We start from the raw sequence: 19,815 nt of genomic DNA, 5'->3' as shown, positions 1-19,815 counted from the left end.
CACCAGCTTTTGAGAGCAGAAGACTTACAAATTCAGCATCTTACCTGCACCTAAATCTCTCCATTTGGGGCCAACTTGGACAGAACCAAGGTTTCCTTTCAGACCCAAGAAGAGGTTGCTATGGATTCAAGAACAATGGGATGATTTTTTTTCTCAAAGAGTTACGCGATTTTCCAGCTGCTTCTGGAAGTAGCAGCTCTCCACTGAACACATTTGGGTCAGGTGTCGGGTGGGGTGGGGACGTGGCATTGCTCCTGACTTCGGACGCTTTCTGTGCAAGAATCATCTTCCTCACCTTAAGGGTAAAACTGGAAGACAAATGCCTTGGGGTCCTTCTCAGTATATTTCATGGTTGTGGTATGGTGGTGTCATCTTCGGGGAATTGATGTCCTGGGAAATTTTGCTTTAATTTTATCATTTATAGAACTGGGAGATGGGGATCAACACGTTTTAAATACCTTCTGAATGCTGGGCACTATGCTGGATGCTTTGCCATGCCTTAATTCATTGAATCTAAACTCCTGAATCTTCAAAACCATTCCCTGAAGTAAGCACTTGGATGAATCCCACTATATAGAGGAGGAGAGCTGGGTGCAGAGAGGGGAAGTGACTTGCCTGAGGTCACACAACTGGTAAGAAGTGGAGCCTGGATTTAGAGCCAAGTCTGTCAGAATCTAAAGTCCATGCTTTTTCTATTCTGTCATGCTGCCAGAGAGGCATTTTAATGTTTAGTGTAATGACTAACTGAGGGCTTATGCCAAGTCAGGCTCCTTGATAAGTGTATTACTAACTGGGACCTCATGGAATCCTTCCTAAGGTGCGTCTATTATCTATTTTACTGAGGCTTAGGTGGGCCAGTGGCTAAGACTGTGGGTCCAATGTAGGGGGTGCTGGTTTGATCCCTGGGGAACTAAGATTCCATATGCTGTATGGTGCAGCACCCCCCCCCCCCAAAAAAAAAAACAAAAAAAAACCCTGAGGCTGAGAGAGGAGACATAATTTGCTTTGGTAACTGTTTTGGTTCAGGTGGACCCTGCTTTACATAACACACCCTTCTGTGGCTGATGCTGAAAATGAAAAATTCTTCACTGTTAACTGCAAAGGTGTTTTGCTTTGGGAAGTAAATAGCCTACCCCATCAGAAGATCTGCTTTATCAGTTCAGTTTACCAGACCTGAAGATTCGCGTCCCCAAATTTTGACATTTCAGAGCTTGGTATTTGAGAAAGGGACTCTGGCTATCAAGAGAACAGTTTCACGCTACAGATCAGGAAATTCAGGTCCAGAAAGATGAAGGCAACTGCCTCAGGACACACAGTCTGACGGCAGCAGAGATGGACTCGAAGCCCCGCGTTCTGACTTTTTTAGGCCTGGGTCGCCCAGTTATTAAGTGAGGGACTTCGGCCAGGAAAAGAAAGGGAGGGACCCTGTAATCCTTCATTTCCCCACCTGCGAAATTGGGTCAAGACAGGCCCTCCTATGTAGTGGTGTGGGAGTCCAGGGGCCGCCACCTTGTGCTAGCGAAGTGACAAGGTGTAGTGGAAGGAAGATCTCAGCCTCAGGAGTTCCCAGGAGCGGTGGGAGGGCGTGCTGGCTGGAAAGGCGGAGCTTCGGGGGCCAGAGGCGGGGATTCGACGGTTCTGGGCGGGGCTTGAGATTTAAAACAGTTAGATGAACCCTGGGCGGGAATTCGGTCGTGTCCGACTCTTTGCGACCCCACGGGCAGCAGCACGCCAGGCCTCCCTGTCCATCACCAACTCCCGGGCGGGAATTGCGATGCCACAAATAAGGGTTGTTCGCCCGTGGGCGGGGCTTCTAGAAGTTGGGACGGGATTTGTGACGCAGAAGGGACAGTTCTGAAGGAATGGGAGGGGAGCTGGGCTTAAGGACCCAAAAAGCCGGCGAAGGGTTCGGATGGGGCAGTGGGCAGGGCTTAGAGGAGTTGATGTTCCGGTTTTCAGGGACTCCGGGGGAATTTTTGAGGAGCGAAAGAATGTGGCTCGGCCGAACCAAGCAGGTCAGTGGGCGGGCTCTAAGGTCGCCGCTCCCAGTTCTGAGGGGGCAGTGGGCGTGGCTCTCCGGTCACTCCGAGGGCTAGTGGGCGGTGCTTGCGCTTGGGCACGACCTTCTTCCAAGGCTCACCTGCATCCCTCGGCGCGACCAGAGGAGGCGCTAGGGAGAGTGAGGCGTGGAACACGGGGTGGGAAGCGGGCTTCCCCTCCCGGAAGTGGGTGTGGCGTGCCGCAGCCCGGCGGCCCTGGTTGGGCGCAGCACGGCGCGGGGGCGGGGCCTGCGTGCGGCGGCGGGGGCGGTGGCGGCTGTCTGCGCCCCTCCCCCGCGCGGCGCTCAGTGCCAGGCGGGAGGCGGTAGCGGTTGGAGGCTTTGCCGGGCTTTGCAGTGGGGACTTCGGCAGCGGCGCCTCAGGCACCTCGGCCCCGGTGAGCTGCGCGCGCCCGGCAGGGCCGCTTGGGAGCGAGCGGGGCGGGCGGACGGACCTGTCCTCTCAGCATGTGAGGGCGCCGGCTGACAGGAGCCGGCGGGGCGTAGGGCAGGGCCCGGTGGAGTGGACAGGGCTGGGTGGGCGCGCGCGGCGCGGGTCCCTGGGTCGGGGGCCCGCCCTGGCCGGTGAGCAGGGGGCCCGCCCTGGCCGGTGAGCAGGGGACAGGGGTCGGGGCTGCTTCGGGAGACTTGGGGTCCGGCGGGGCGGGGAGTTGAGGACTGAACCGCTCGGCCTGAGGAGAGTGAACCCAGGTCCCCTGTGGGGAGGAGGCTGCTCAGGGGAGACTTTTGGGGGTCCGGAACCCTCCTGGATGGGTGAGGAGCCGCGTGGGAATGGGGCTACCCCGGGAAGGATTTTAGGGGTCAGGGCTCCGCCGGGTTGGGTGGGGTCTTGGGTGGGGTGGGGCTGCGAGAGGCCAGGGCGCTGAGCCCGGGGGCGCCAGGCCTGGGGGCGGGGCTTGAGCCGCCCTGGGGAGCGGGTTGGGGGGGCGGTGCCAGGGGCTGGGCTCACGTGGGGTCTGGGGGAGCTGGGTCCTGCTCGGGAGGGGTGAGGGCGGCGGTCTGGCCTCGGGGTGCCTGCTTTGGGGTGAGAGGCCGGCTCTGGACCCTGAAGAGCTGGGTTGGGGGTCGGGAAGGGCGAGCCGGGCTGGGGCTGGAGTGATGTGGGTGGGGGCGGTTTGAGAGGAGGTTGTGCCGGGCGGTGGGAGCCGAGATCTGGGACTGGCGGGGGAGGGGCAGGGGGCAGGTTGGGAGAGGAAGAATGGGGCAGGAAGGCGGCAGGGTCGGGGGCCTGGAGCGTCCGCGTGCGCTGGGTGATTCAGAGCTAGGCTCCGGTGAGAGCGGAGCAGCTGGCGAGGGACGCAGTTAAGACGGAGCACGGCGCAGGTGGGGCTCCGCTGCGCCTAAATGACTGAGGATGAGCTCAGATGTAGAGGCTGGAAATACGGGAACCGAGCCCTCCCGCCTGTCCACACGGGCGCGCACACGCTGCCCTCCGTCTCTCGAATGATATGAATGTGTTGGGGGCAAGTGGCCCGCTGCGGAGAGAGCCGAGAAGAAAGGGGCTTCCTCTTGCAGGAGAGGCGCTGGCCCTCCCGTCCTTTTTTGGGAGTGTTCAAAGGGTTTTGATGGCTGGAAAAGGAAACGTAGGCTTTACTGCTTCGCGGTTTAGAATCACATCCTATATTTGGCTTTAATGTAGGCTGTCCTTGTTTTGTGGTATCTGAAGTCCTTGCTCTACATGTTGCAAACGTGGGATTCAGGGTAAGAAGCAAATTGCAAGTCGCTCATCTTCCCCAGGGGAGCAAGATACAGAGGCCTTTCTTTCCTATAAGACATTTAAGCAGAATTGAATATAGTGCGCGTTTGTAAACTGGTCCTGGGGAACGAATGTATTTACTTTTGGAAATGGTTACAACAAAATATCAGGCCCTCTCACTGCAGCTTTCCTGCCCAGGGTTCCATCCTCAAACAGTACTTGTAGGGCTGGTAGTCACTCTATAATAATGCATTTCATTGTCCTTATCTGGCAGAACTCTCTCCTGACACCAGCCTGCTAGAATAGACAGAAACATGACTAAGTATAAGCAGTTGCTTTGTACCGTCTGCTGTTCAGTTGTGAAGGCAAATAGATATCTGTTTATAGGATTGCACTTTCTGCACTGCCTGTAAAACTGAAGACATGGGAAGACTCTATTTTGGACTTGATTCTATGTATTTCAGAAAATTTAAAGGAAACATTTTTTTTTTTTTTTGCTTTGGAGGTACATTTCAGAGTCACAGCACCATGTTTGGATATGAAGCCTAATAGTAACTCTTGGGTCTGGGAGTTTGCATAAATAAATTGGGGGAGAAAGTGAAATAAAACTGGGAATTGTGTTGTATATTAGGGTGCCATGTTCTGTGGTAGATGTTTGTCATGTGTGCTGGGGATTGAACAAAGATAAAGGTTGGGTACACACCTTTTTGACAAATTAGGAATATGCCCTGTTTGTTTTCAATTATTTGTAGAAGGTACATTAAAGCCTGATGGATTCTAATGGACACATACTAATGAGAGATCACTGCACAAAATATTACATTTTTCATGATCATTTGTTTCTTTGTATGCAGATTGTGCTAATAATCAAAAGTTATGTCTATTACTTTATATAGTTTGGGATCAGATTCAGGGTTGACAGGACGTGTGATGTGTGTGCTACTTTATTATTATTTTTTTTAAACTAAGGTGTAACTGACATGCCACATTGTTAGTTTCATGTATGCAGCATAATGATTCGACATTGGTATACACTGAAATGTCACCACAATAAACCTAGTTACCATTCATCACCATACAAAGTTACATTTCTTTTTTCTTTGTGATGAGAACTTTTAGTCTCTTGACAACTTTCAAATACACACTAGATTATTGACTATAGTCACTGTGTTGTCTGTAAAATCCCATGACTTACGCATGTTGTTACTAGAAGTTTGTACTTCTTGACTCTGTTCACGCCTGACATATAGCCCTTTTTAAATATGGATTTTTTTATTTAAGTTTTATGCTTAACACAGCTATCGCTGTTGAGATTCACTCCACCCATGAAAGAGAGTTACTCAGATACCTACGAAATGGAATGTACAAAAGAAGAAGCGATCAGTTCTTAGTTATGTCACTGGGGGTGTGGAAATTCATTTCTGTAAGATGGCAGATTATTTCTTAATACTTTGTTTTGTCGCGAACAGTGTTTTAGAAATATTATATTAACCAAGTTGTTTCACCTTTGATTTCTTTTTCAAAGGTGGAACAATAATAAATTTTGGGTGCTATTTTCAGATGCAGGGTACAAATCCAGGTTTGTGTTCCTTTGGATGCATCCTGTTCCTGAGTTATGAGAACTGTTTTCTGACACGTGTATGTCTTTTTAAACTTAAGATGCCTTTTCTTTATTAAAACATGGAAATACTCATGAATATTTTAGTATGACCTAGTACCCAGAATGTTAAGTAATAGAATCTCTCTGGGTTTTCATTGCCCTAGTTCAGATCCTTTAAAATGAGTGAACAAGATTCTACACTCTTTTTGAGAGCTTATTTTGTTTTTCAGTGGCACATAATGTAATCTTATTTGTTTTATAACTACTTTTTGGAGCTATAATTCACATATCATACAATTCACCCATTTAAAGTGTAGAATCCAATGATTTTTAGTATATTCACAGAGTTGTACAGTCATCATAACAATTTTAGAATATTTTCATTGACCCAAAAGAAACCCTGTACCCATTAGCAGTCTTACCCCCATCCCTCAATTCTTCTCCCTCCCCTGCTTTAGACAACTACATATCTACTTTTTGTCTCTATGGATTTCCCTTGTTTTGGACATTTTTTATAAATAGAATCATACAATATGTGATCTTTTGTGTCTTTTATTAAGCATAGTGTATGGAAGGTTTATCTCTGCTGCAGCATGTGTAAGTACTTCATTCTTTTTCTAATAGTTGAAAAATACTCCGTTCCATTGTTTATCCATTCATCAGCTGATAGACATTTGGGTGTTACTCCTTTTTGGCTATTATGAATAATGCTTCTGTGAACATTTGTGTCCAAGTTTCTGTATGGACATATGTTTTCCTTTCTCTTGGGAATTACTGGGTCATATTGGTTACTCTGTGTTAAACTGTTAGAGGAACTGCCAGATTTTTCCAAAGCAGTTGCACAATTTTACAATCCCACCCGCAGCGTATAAAGGTTTCGGTTTCTCTGCATCTTTGCCAACACTTATTATCCTCTGACTGTTTGATACTAGCCGTCCTAGTGGGTGTGAAGTGGTATCTCATTGTGGTTTTGATTTGCATTTCCCTCTTGTCTTTTGGGATCCTCCATGAAACCTTCCTTAGTCCTCACAGGCAGACATTGTCCCTGTCCTCATGCCTCGGACATTCATCACTCCCATCTGCTACAAGGAACTGTATCTGAACTTGAGCTCACTGTCTGAAAGGCACCTTCCTATGGAAGGCAGAATGTGAGAGAGAAATGGACACGAAAGGCAGATCGAGATTCGCTTGCTCACAGCATGGTCTCTAGTGCTTACTGGATATTTGCTGAATGATTTTTTTTATTGAAGTTAACTGGAAAGATCCTGAGGTCAATGGGTTTGTTTCTCTGGTTATTATTTACACCTTTGTTGCCTATGTTAAAATAACATGAAGTGCAGAGGTAATTCCCCTCTGCTTTTCTGGCACCCGAGTCCACCTCTTACCAAAAAATTGCTCAGATGTAAACCGAGTGTTTGAAACATTTTCCTGAGGGCAGAATATTCTCATCCAGGCTCTTTCCCCCTAATAAACAGTGATGACTGGCTCACAGCCTTCTCAGCAGGGCAGATGGCCAGGGAACACATTGGGTTGGTATGATTTAGCCACACCAAGTGCAAGCAGGCCTGCCCTGATGGTGTTGAGTCAGTCAGTCAGTGCTGGAACTGCTCCTGTGCACCCCTGATGGTGGGTGTGCATTGACTTTTAAAGGTGCACACTGCCTTCCTTTTCACTTGCTCTTGCTTCTCTCAGAGCATCCGATTAACACTTTAATTAAAATACTCCATTTAGTATCTTCCTAAGAATTAGAAAAAAACCAGTTGGCCATTTGAGGTTATGTTTTCTTTTTTGTGTGGTCACTGAAGTGATTGGAGTGGAGTGAGGTAAATTTCTGGGACTTCCTTGGTGGTCCAGTGGTTAAGAATCTGCCTTGCAATGCAGGGGTCATGGGTTTGATCCCTGGTTGGGAAACGTATTAATAAGATCCCACATGCCAAGGGGCAACTAAGCCGGGGTGCCTCGACTGCTGAGCCTCTGCTCCCCAACTAGAGTCTGGAGCAGATCCCTCATGACACAACAAAGATCCGATGTGCTGCAACTAAGACCTGATGCAGCCAAATAAATAAATAAATACTTAAGGAAAAAAAATTTCAGATTTGTTCTTTGTCTCATCAGGCTCAATGAGCTATCTGTTCTTACATTGTTTCTTGCTCTGAGGGTTTTGTCTTTCGAGAAATTGAAGCAACGAAGAATGCAGACCTTCAGAGCAGACTGGAGGGTTTCACTCTCTAACCCTTGTTTTTAACAGCTGCGATTTTGTCAATTACCTGACCTCCCTGAGCCTCAGTTTCCTCTTCTGTAATATGGAGATGCTAATAGTACCTTGCTAGGTTTTGAGTAGACTCCGAATAAATTTGTGTGCCCTTTGTCTTCACTCTTTTTTTTTTCTCTGTCTTCGCTCTTAAATGTCTGTTAATGAATGGAATTGGGGGGAATCAAGGAGGGGAAGTTTAACACATTTTATTTTTCATGTTAAGCTATTAGTGTATGGATTCTCACTCCTGCCTCTGTATTTTCGACTTCATATCAAACTTGAATCACTGGAGAGGAAAAAGTGTTTAATTTTAGGATGGGAAGGTAGTGTTAAAAATGAGACCGTTTTTGGCCATCGATCTGAATTGTAACTGTCTATTCAGACGAGCTTCTCTTATGTAGGCCTTAGGCTTGTATTCAGTCTGTCTGTGTATTTTAAGGAAAAAGGTTTAGCTACTGGCAAAAAGATTGATCTTTGTAGGATTTGGAAGGATGCTCCAGTGTGTGAGATGCTCACAGGATGGAGTACGATGTGAGTGGCAGTGTTGTGATCAAATGTAATGTTCTGTGTGGGAACAGAGCCTCCGTTGTCTCATGGGATGTTAAATTAGGCCTGTCATTTGAATCTTACATTAATGACAAAAATCGTTCCTCTGATTTGCCATAGTCAAGAGAAATCAAATTAATGCGGAGGTTGGGGTGAAGGTGTACTCTAAGTGGGAGTAGAAACATTTGTATTTTGCATGACTGAAGGTGGGAATTTCACAATACATATTTTTCCCCCTTTGGTCATGCAATTATCTACATTTTAAAAAATTATGAATAATGGATCATAATTTTAGCACCGGTAGGTCACCGTCTTTTGACGAATGTATCATTTTAGTGGGCTTGGGAGATTATTTCTCAGGCCTAGAGGTCCTCAACTTGATGCCCGTGAGGATCAGCTTGGTCAGTCCAGCTGCCTGGGCTCCAGCTCCCTTGTGACTCTGAATCACAGCTTGAGCGGAAAGCGCCTCACTGGCTTGTTCCTCATCTGACGACCAGGGGACTGTGGTCACAGGCGCTTGAGAGACTTCCCAAGATCAGGAACTTGACTGTCCCTCCCTTCCTCCCCCACCTCCTTTCATGGATGGCGTGAGTTCATTTTTGTAATTGGTGGTGTGGATTTATACTATAGTGTGGATTTTTTTTTTTTTTTACAGTGTTAACCCCTATGAGCTTTCCTTAATTTTTAGTCCTTGACACAATTCAGCAGTTCCCTCTTAAGCTTCCACCATGGTCTTTTGCCAGATTTACACACTGAGCCCACTCACTGTCATTCACTTCAGTTCATCATCCGGATTGGTAGTTAGCACCAATTTCTTCTTTCCGCTTCTCATCTTCAGCTTGTACATGTATTAAACTAGGAAACTTGATCCAGATTTTCAGGGTGTCTTTTTAGATATAGTTTGGGGAAACTTGAAAATACATGGAATCTCTCGGATAAGCCTTTGGGTAGACGTCCTAGTTTTCATGTAAAGCTCCTTGGCAGTATTATATTGACCCCTTTTTGTGTCCTCAGTCTTGTAATCCGACCATTATAGTATGTAGTTATGGTAAGGATTTATCTTGGATGTTTCAAAGACCAATTAATATTGCAAAGGTCAGCCCCATTAGGCTATCCATACATGAAAAGGCTCATTTTGACAGCAACAAGATCCGACGGGTCCTGGAACTACAGACAGGTGTAATGAAAACCCCATAGGGTTGGCAGAAGTTGATCATTGCTTCCCAGTGTGATCATTATGTCTCTGGGGAACCATGATAGCCTGGGAACCTGGGCAAGTGGCCATTTGATGTAAGAGCCTTTTTTGCCCCATTGTGAACTCATAGTATGTCCCCATGTTGTGACAGTTGCTGAAGTCTTCATCATGTATGAACAAAGCCATAGTTTTTTTCAGTTTTGTAAACAGCCATAAACACACGTGGGAAAGGAAGTGTTGGGAGAGTGAAGCCTTTGGGGGTGTATTTTCCACTCTTGACATTATCAGGGTTCTTCACAAAATTCACAGGCTCCCCCTCTGTAGGATGAATGTTTACTCACCATTATTTGCTTACTTCACATGAAAGATACTTAAATTCCTTTTCATAATGGTCAAGCATTCTTTTCTAGTTAAAGACTCTAATTCCTTTCATTCTTAGGAACTTAAAGAATTGAGGCTGATTTATTAATATAAGAACTCAAGCGCTGCCTGAGCGGTGACTGAGAAACACATGTAAGCTTGAGCCATCATCTCCGTTAAGCAGAAGGATTTATTAGGAGACTAGTCACTTTACAAGCTAGATGGTAAATTAATTTTGTGGTTAGTAGTGTCTTTAGTTTAACATTGTCATTCTAGTTTTTTTTGGCAAGCAGGCAAGAGGCCAGAGCTAACAAGTGTTGGCCATAGCTCTTTGGGGTGATACTTAATAAGATGCGTGTTGTCTGTTTTAGAAATAAAGTAACTGTCCCCTTAGGCTCTCTGTCTCTTATGTGAACCACTGTTGCTTTACAGTGTTACAGAGGAAAAGGGAAACTGGAAGTTTGTTTGTTTGTTTATTTTAACCCTGAGGTGTCCTTGATCTTATGCAGTATAGAGCTATCTTGCATGCCCTGCGCTGAACTACAATGTCAAGTGGAACAAGTGATATGTCTTACCTGCAAAGGATAGTTGTGAGTCACGAGGTTCCCTGACCCTGAATGGTTGAGAGCCCAGCTGCAGCTTCTATTCTGGAGGCAGCATGTCCATTCAGTCCCCAACCCAGGACTGGGTTGCGTTCCCAAGTCTAACTCAGTTATTTGGAACCGAGAAGGCATTTTTTTGGTATAGGTTCAGTGTTGTAGCGGTGGTAAGTTCCCAGCCTAGACTGAAGAAATCTGTTTAAGTCACAGCGCAGCTTTGTAAACTGTTAGTGCTGATAGCTGAATTCCCGGCTTTGGGGGCTGGGGGTAAGGAAGGGACCCAGCTCTCCCCGGCGCCTGTCTCTGCCCGTGCCTGTCCGTGCGGGGACACCCTGCAGCCTCAGGCCACAGCAGCCCTCCTAGTTCAGCCTCCTTCTCTCTTGACTTGAAGCTTCCACTCCCCTGTTCAACTGATCTCCTTTAAATAGTAGTCACAAAGCAGGTGGTTCAAATGCATTTCTGTAACTAATGTGCTTCCAGAGGGCCACAGTTCCTACTAGACTACCACTGTTACTCAGCGCTAGAACAACTATGGCCTTAATTGTCTTAGCTTATTTCGCCCATGTCTCTTGCCCCTCTTAGAGATACAGTATTATTATTTTTACAAAGGAGATTCCTTACTGATAAACATCATCTCTGTGAAATGTTGGCCTGTAGTCAGTGTACCAGAGTTTCAAGGGAAAGGTTGAGGGAATTCGAGCGGGTTCAGGCAGAGCCCATGTAGGAGGCAGCCCTGGTTCCTGGAGTTGGGAAGAAGCCTTGTCTGCTTTAGAAAGGTTCCTTCTGGAGAGCAGATGATAACATATTCTCCCACATCCACAAGACCTGGGAGGTTGCGGACGGGCTGTGTCTGGAGGTGGAGGGGAATATGGTCAGTAGGACAGAGGGTAACATTGATGACTTACGCGTTGGTGGCTATGCATCTGCTGAAATCCCCAAGGGCAAAGCTGCTGAAAGCATAGTAATCACTGGTGTTGATGTTGTCTTGAACTATCACTTGCAGGAAACCAACTTCACAAAAGAAGTCTACAAAAAGTACATCAAAGATGATATAAAATCAATCAAAGGGAAACTTGAAGAACAGAGACCAGAAAGAGTAAAACCTTTTATGATAGGGGCTACAGAACAAATCAAGCACATCCTTGCTAATTTCAAAAACTATCAGTTCTTTATTGATAAAAACATGAATCCAGATGGCAGGGTCGCTCTGCTGGACTACCGTGAGCATGGTGTGACCCCATATATGATTTTCTTTAGGGATGGAATATGGTAACACAGTTGGCAGTTACTTTGGGTCTGTCACCTGTCGTCATAACTGGCTGGCTGCTGCTTTTCATCCGCACAGCACCAGGGCTTGGACAAATGGGACTGATGTCATCTCGAGCTCTTCATTTGTTCTGAACGGTGATTTATTTGGCACGAAGGCATTGTTTTTGAGAAAACATGTCATGTACGTTGTCTAAAAATAAAATGCATTTAAACTCAAGAAAAAGAAAAGTTCCTCATTGAGAACAGTGAATCTGCTCAGCTTTTTTTCAAAGCACTCATGATCCTTTTTTTTCCTCTTTTTTTTTGCGGGAGGAACCACAGCTTGAAAGGGTTTTAAGTTTTAGCAGTGACTCGGTTTCTGGAATCTTGGAGTAGTGGTAGATCAGGGCAGGGTAATGGCTGTAAGTTGGGGTGACTTGTGCTTGCCAGAGCTGTGTGCTAGTCTCTACCTGTATTTCTAATCCTTTATAGACTCTTATCACAAAGCCCCTTCTTTCCTCAAACAAAGGGAAATAATTGATCTTTCCTTTTTGTTATTACCTCTTTAAGGGGTTTGGATTGTCTGGTTTTTAAGAACATCTTCAACATTTTATGAAACTAAGTATAATAAGGATTAGGGACTTGATTTTTCTGGTACAGGTAGAGAAGACTTCTTCACGAAATGTTAATGGCAGGCTTAATGTTTTGATTTACTTTTAAAATGTGTAATAGTTGTAAAAATAACATTACAAGCTTCCTCTAGCCCCCAAGTATACATTTCTTGATGCTGAATTCTCTGTGTGGGGCCTGAGCCCTGTGGGGGTTGAAAGGACAGGGCAGTGGAGAGTCAGTGTCTCTGGGACACTGGGTTGAGGCTCTGCCCTCGGGTTTACGAAATAGCACTGGGCTGACTCAGGGCAGGTGTAACAGGGGAAGAGTAACGTGACGGATAAGGCAGATGACCCAGATTGTCCAAGGTCATGAGAACAGAATACACGTTTATACAGTGCATTTGAGTAAAATGGAAGTATGGTTTAGCTCTGGAGTTATAAAGGTAGATGGAAATGTAACTTATGGGTGTCACTAACATTATTGATTTCTGTGCTAATACTAATTACATTTTGAGCTAAATGAGTAGAAAGTTTAAAACAAAGAAGTGTGGAATTATTATTTTCCAGTTTGTGAAAGTGAACACTAGTGCCACTATATGCCATGTTCCTTGAAGGCATGGAAGTCTCATGTTTTTTGTGCTTTCATTTCCCAGTCCGCTGCCGTGTGCCTGGCCTACAGTAGATGTTCAGTAAATGCTAGTCAAATAATTGAATTTCAGTTTTGCATGTTGTACTTGTGCTAGGGATTGTTAGTCTTCCTAGTTTGCTAAAAGATAAAAGGAATAGAGGAAATTTTCTGTGGTGTAGAAGGACTGCTGATTGTAAACATTTGCTGGTTAAATTATCTTATGATAAGCTAGTCATCATTTTCATTTAAATGAATGTGTTAGCATATATATATACACATTTACTTACTGAAACATGTTTTATCTGTGAAGCAAATTTTGGAGTTCTAGTTATTTAAAGCATGAATTCTGATGAACTAATTTATTGAGTAAATTGAAAGTACTGGTAGCATGGAGTTCTTAGGGCTTTGATTTGTGGTTTGGTTAGCAACTTTGGGGCTTCCCAGGTGGCACTAGTGGTAAAGAACCTGCCTGCCAATGCAGGAGACACAAGAGTTGCAGGTTTGATCCCTGGATTGGGAAGATCTCCTAGAGTAGGAAATGGCACCCCACCCCAGTATTCTTGCAACTCTGACTTTAGAAAGAATCTTAAGAAACATCCTAGTGGAAGTGTGCCTTCGGCTGGAGAGTTTTTGTCGAAAGAGGTATGGGAAGAACCCTCATCTGTATCAAGGTGAGGATTTATAGTTAAGGTGAAAGTGAAAGTGAAGTTGCTCAATTGTGTCCGACTCTTTGCGACTCCATGGACTGTAGCCCGCCAGGCTCCTCTGTCCATGGGATTCTCCCGTTAAGGTAGCCCTCGAAAAAATGGAGTTACCCTTTCATGTCTTTCTCCTTCTGTCCAGTTTCCTGTCCTTTAATGTACTCGCTGTGAAGTGCCCATAATGGACACTGCAGGGCCCCCAGGCCAGCCCCGGGGAGTCACAGGGCAGGTCTCAGCTCATTTCAGTGGCTCCTGGATCGCCAAGAATTTAATGTGCTTGGGTTCATTTCACTTGAAAAATTGACAAGAACCAAGTACATTAAGATAGGGTGAATTGGGCACCCTTCCAGCTGTTGAATCATTTAGGAGTTCATTTGTGCAGTATTAAAATTTGAAAATCCGTAGGCTTTGGTTTATATCCTGTTATAACATGTGATCACAAAAAAAGAATCATTTTGTAGCTGTGTTTTTGTGTGTGTTATTTTTGGCCATTTTTAGAGGTTCCTGCAAACTATACATGTAAGTTCGTTATAAATGTAGTTTTTTAGACAAGCAGTGTTAGGGGGTGGGACACCTCTGATCTTTTCTTCTGACCTTCTACTCAAATGCTTAAAGGATTCTTCCTGCTTTCATTTGAGGCATTTGAAAATTTTCTTTTAGTTACTGTTATGTAGTCCAGTTAATTTAACATAAAGGATTAAGGACTATGATTTTCTTTTCAAATCTTTATCCAGTTTGGAGGGAAATTGGATTTGGAATGGATAAGGTTACAGTTTTACCAGCTAAGGCTGGTAAAAGCTTCTAGTAATAGAGAATTTACTCCCAAAATACTTAGCCCAAATGAAAGCTCATTTTGCTTCTGAAAGTGAGCCTTATTTGTTCGTCTCCACTTCCCCGGAGGTATTTTCATTTTATTAGTAGAAGAAGATGTGTGACATTTCCCGCTTAAAGAACTGAGACCTTCTAAAAGTATTGAGTGGTGGTAAAGTATTTATTTGATAGTAATTACATTTTCCCTAGTGATGTTACATTTTTACAGTTTCTTGGTTGTAGACATTGATATTCTGAGTTTTTTGTGTTTTCCCCCTTTAGAAGAGAGGTGTGCTGATGAGGAAGTAGTTTGTAATTTTACCCAAAAGAATTAGTCAAAACGATCTGTCCAAAGGTGCAGTAAGACTTCAAGAGGTACAGGCATGCTCACGCTCAGTCGCTCAGTTGTGTCTGATTCTTTGCGGACTGCATGGGCCATAGCCTACCAGGCTCCTCTGACTATGGGATTTTCCAGGCAAGGATACTAGAGTGGGTTGCCATTTCCTTATCACACTTCACAGATACTGTTTTTTCACAAAATGAAAGGTTTGTGGAAGCTTTGCATCTAGCAGGTCTATCAGCACCATTTTTTCCAACAGCGTTTGCCCACTTCACGTCTGTGTTCACATTTTGATAATTCTTGCAATATTTCAAACTTCTTCTTTATTATACTTGGTATGATGCTCTGTGGTCAGTGATCTTTGATGTTCCTGTTGTAGTTGTTTTGGAGTATCACGAACCACGCCCATGTAAGATGGTGAACTTAATAAAGGGGTTTTCTAACTGCTCCGCTACCTGGCTGCTCCCTGTCCCTCTCTCCTTGAGCCTCCCTATTTCCTGAGACACAATAGTGTTGAAATTAGGCCAGTTAATAACCTTGCAGTGGCTTCTAAGTGTTCACGTGAAAGGAAGAGTGTTAGGTCTCTCACTTTAAATCAAAAGTTAGAAATAATTGAGCTCAGTGAGGGAGGCTAACAGACTTCTTGGGCCAGGTAGTCAAGTTGTGAATGCAAAGGAAACGTTCTTGAAGGTCGCTGGTGAACCTGGAATGATAAGAAAGCAAAGCAATCTTATTGCTGATATGGAGACAGTTTGGTGGTCTGGAGAGAATACCAAACCAGCCACAGCATTCCTTTAAGCCAAAGCCTAATCTTGAGCAAGGCCCTAGCTCTCTTCAGTTCTGTGAAGGCTTCAAGTGAAGAAATTGCAGAAGAAGAATTTGAGGCTAGCAGAGGTTTCTTTATGAAGTTTGAGAAAAGAAACTGTCACTGTAACATCAAAGTGCAAGGTGAGGCAGCAGTGCTGGTGTAGAAGCTGGAGCAAGTTATCCCAAAGATCTAACTCAGATTATTAACAAAGGTGACACCCTAGACAATGGATTTTCAACACAGATGAAGTAATCTTCTAATGGAAGAAGATGCCACCTAGGACTTTCATAACAAGAGAGGAGAAGTCAGTGCCTAGCTTCAAAGGACAGGCTGACTCTCAGTGGCTAATGCAGCTCGTGACCTAAGGTGAAGACAGTGCTCGTTTACCATCCTGAATATCCTAGGGACCTTAAGAATCACGCTAAATCTACTCCTCCTGTGCTCTATAAATGGAACAATAAAGCCTGGATGACAGCACATCTGTTTACAACATGGTTTCCTGAATATTTTAAGCCTACTGTTGAGACCAACTGTGCAGAAAAATATTCTTTTCAAAATGTTACTGCTTGTTGACGACATGCTTGGTCACTCCAGAGCTCTGGTGGAGAGGCAGAATGAGGTGAATGTTGTTTTCATGCCTGCTAACACAGCTTCAGCTCTGTAGCCCATGGATCAAGGAGTAGTTTTGACTTTCAAATCTTACTATTGAAGACATACTTTTTTGTAAGGCTATAGCTGCCATAGATGGTGAGTCCTCTGATGGATTGTGGCAAAGTCAATTGAGAACCTTCTGGAAAGGACTCACCACTCTAGATGCCACTTAGATCATTCATGATTCATGGGAAGAGGTCAGAATACCAACATTAACAAGAGTGTGGAAGAAGTTAATTCCAGTCATCATGGATGACTTCAGTGGAAGAAATAACTGCAGATGTGATGGAAATAGCAAGAGAGCTAGAACTGGAGCCTGCAGATGGGCCTGGATTGCTGCCGTCTCATGATCAGACTTGGACAGATGAAGAGTGGCTTCTCACGGGTGAGCAAAGAAAATGGTTTCTTTTTCTTTTTTTTTATTAGTTGGAGGCTAATTACAATATTGTAGTGGTTTTTGTCATACATTGACAAGAAAATGGTTTCTTGAGGTGGATTCTGTTCCTGGTGAATATGTGAAGATTGTTGATATGACAACAAAGGTTTTATTTAGAATGTTACATAAATTTAGATGATAAAGCAGCAACAGGGTTTGATAGGATTGACCCCAATTTTGAAAAAAGTTCTGTCGTGGGTAAGATGCTATCAAACAGCTTCGCGTGCTACAGAGAAATCTTTTGTGAAAGGAAGAATCAATTGATGTGGCAGGCTATTCTCTTAAGAAATTGCCACAGCCACCCAGCCTTTCGAAACTACCACCCTGATCGGTTAGCCGTCAACCAAAAAAGATTATCACTCACTGAAGGCTCAGATGATAGCTGGTTTTTCAAAAAAGCAATTAGGTATTTTAAAATAAAGATGTATACATTGTTTTCAGACATTATGCTATTGTGCGTTTAATAGACTGTGTGCACACTAAGTCGCTTCAGTCGTGTCTGACTCTGTGACCCTGTGGACTGTAGCCTGCCAGGCTCCTTTGTCCTACAGATAACGTGAACGGAACTTTTATATGCACTGGGAAACCCGAAAATTCTTACGACTCACTTTACTTTGAGACATTTTTGTTGCAGTGGTTTGAAACTGAACCTGCATTATCTTTGAGCTGTGTACACATGTGCACTTTCCTGTCTCTATAAAGTGGCTGAAAATTCTGGAAACAGGGAGATTTTTTATTTTAAACAGTGTTAGTTTTGTTTTCAAATAGCTTGTTCATTATGTTTACCTTCAAGCTCTGGGGCATCTCTGTGGGCAAGCTACTTTAATTTATTTTTATTTTATTTATTTATTTTTGCTACCTTAATTTTAAAGCCACAGGTGGTTACTAATCTGAAAAGTCACAATAAGTAATTTAAATATTTTCCCCTAGTTTTTTGCTATTTTCAGACACTCTGCTTGTAAAGAGAAGGCTCTTGGGAGCTCCTAAAAAGGTGGTTCTTCACCCTGTATTGACTCCCTGCCCCATGTACTTTGCGTCCCAGCAGCACAGTGACTTTGGTGTGAATATTCGATTGCAGTGTCTCCTCTTGGAGACTGTCAGCTCCGTGGGAGCCTGACTCCTCTTCTTAGCATTATGCCAGGCACATGGTCAGAGCTCAGTAAATAGTTGGTGAATAAATGCATGATGAATGACTGGGGTTAAAGACTTCAGCATTCACAGTCAAGCATGTGTGTTATGAGTATAACCCTATGGGTGCTGGTAATTCCATTCTCCTTGAATTGTGTGTGTTTTATGGGGGGATGTAGACTGCATCCCAGTGAAAGAAACGTTCCATATAGACTTGTAGGCTTTGGGTTAATACATTTAATAATAATTGTATTAATAATAGCACCCTAGAATAATTTATTTTAGTTCTCCTACTTTTAGATGAAGAAACAACCAACCATAGGACTGAATTGATTTAGTGGTTAGGTGATTGTGTCAGTATAAGTTTATCTTGCATCCAGGCCAGAGTTATTTCACTCTACCTCCCTTGAAACAGGGTCAGGAGTATGTTTATTTGATCACTGCTTGCCTAGGATATATGGTATTAAAAAGGGAAGGCGGCAGTTTTTCAGTTGAAGGAGATTAGTGTGTTTTTTGACATTGCTACTTTTTCTTATGGCTAGCCTTATGAGGGGCTTCATAAAAATGCCTTTAAAAACCCACAGAAAGATCTGGGAGTCCAATAATTTCATTTCCTGCTCTAAATATATTGCTAAAGAGTTATTAAAATTTTATTCCAAGAGAAACTCCATCTCAGTAGTGGAAACAGACTTAGCAAGTTTGCAGTCATACACAATGTGCTTTCCCCCAGCTGTTGATAAGAAAAGTAGGTCATCAGTATAGAAAGAGCATTTCAAAACACATTCGTCATTAATTTTTAAGTGAGAGTGCTGGGCCAGTCATGTCGGTAAAGGTTCTGCAATTGGGACGAGCACTCTTGGGATTAATTTGGCTCTTTGAAGAGGGAGGCAGAACCGAGCTTCCAAGCCTGGTCTCCTGTGGGGCACTTTAGGGAGATGCTTCAGCTCAGAGGATTTTATTCGGTTCCATCGTGTTGTCTGGGCAGGTGGCGCCTGTCTCTTCGATGGGGGATTCTTCAGTGATCCTTTCTTAAAGCTCCAGGGAAGCATAGCATGGGTGTATTTATAAAGATGCTGGTGATAGCAAAAAACTGGGAGATACAAGGGATTGTAAACATGTCATCCTTATATGTTATCTTGGGGGAAAATATGCCCTATCCTTTGATAATGTAATAAAAAAAAATCTGTCATTGAAGAGCTAGAGATGACCCTTGCAACCTTTTAAAAGTTCTTGTTTTAGTAACTAAAATTCATGGCATGTCATTCTTTATTTTAAGGGAGTTCCAGCACAGACCTCTCTGGTTGATGAAGGGTCTTTCTTTAAGATGAGCATGCGAGAGCTGAAGTGGGATTTTGAGTTTTTGTATTTAGGATCTTTATCTGTTGCTCTTTTGCTGTTCACATCATGCTCATTTCTTTTTTAAAAATTTCAGCCTTGTTGAGTGTAGTTGACAGTTAGTTGTCAGATGTCTGAAGTCTACCTCGTGGTGATTTGGTGCAGGTAGATAGCTTGTCTGGCCTCTTGTCCCTGCATTTTTTGCTGTCACTCTGAGCTGCGCATCCTACTCTGTCATCGGGGAGTGCCTATACTGATGTCATTTTAGGAACTCTTTGTAACCAACCAGTTCCTAAAATGAGTACAAAGTTATAAACTGTAAAAGTAGGAGTTCTTTTCTTAGAAAGCTTTAAAAAGAGTAAACCTGTTCTTCGTACCTCACCTTTTAGAAAATATTCTTTATTAAAAAATAATTTATCTTATTTTTAACTGTGCTAGATCTTGGTTGCTGTGCAGGTTTTTCTCTAGTTGGGGCGTGCGGGGGCTGCTCTCTAGTTGTGGTACATGGGCTTTTCACTGCGGTGGCTTCTCTCGTGGAGCACGGGCCCTAGGCTCGTGGGCTTCAGTAGTTGAGGCACTCGGGCTTATCTGCCCCAAGGCATGTGGGATCTTCCAGGATCAGGGATCGAGCCCATGTCTCCCACAACTTAGCAGCTCCCAGGGAAGCCCAGAAATTATTATTGACATTTAGCTCTCCAGCTTTTTATACATGCCCAGCTCTTCTCTTGGACAGTTGAGCACATAGTTCCTTGACTTAAACCTAAGGGTTTTCAATCAGAAGCAAAGATTGGTTTCCTTGGGCACACCTAA

At 44.0% G+C, this 19,815-nt stretch overlaps 2 protein-coding genes across 2 annotated transcripts in view; both read left to right on the top strand.

The window, feature by feature from the left end:
• Window positions 1–2,337: 2,337 nt before the first annotated feature.
• The window catches only part of CORO1C (coronin 1C), a 72,824-nt gene continuing 55,346 nt past the window's right edge, over window positions 2,338–19,815 (top strand). The window contains exon 1 of the mRNA XM_061141689.1: window positions 2,338–2,436. The gene's annotated coding sequence lies outside the window, so the exon portion shown is untranslated. The remainder of the gene's footprint in view (window positions 2,437–19,815) is intronic.
• Window positions 9,993–18,873, top strand: LOC133056407 (translationally-controlled tumor protein-like). Its single transcript, XM_061141688.1, has one exon. It carries the CDS (start codon window positions 11,178–11,180, stop codon window positions 11,580–11,582), a length of 405 nt encoding a protein of 134 aa, XP_060997671.1. The 5' UTR covers window positions 9,993–11,177; the 3' UTR covers window positions 11,583–18,873.

This window comes from Dama dama, chromosome 5 (assembly GCF_033118175.1).
Source record: "Dama dama isolate Ldn47 chromosome 5, ASM3311817v1, whole genome shotgun sequence".
In the NCBI taxonomy this organism is placed as follows: Eukaryota; Metazoa; Chordata; class Mammalia; order Artiodactyla; family Cervidae; genus Dama; species Dama dama.
This window is presented reverse-complemented; position numbering and strand designations above follow the sequence as displayed.

Coding starts and splice junctions, on each gene's coding strand:
- LOC133056407 (XM_061141688.1), top strand. CDS start 11,178: ATGGTCAGTAGGACAGAGGGTAACATTGATGACTTACGCGTTGGTGGC.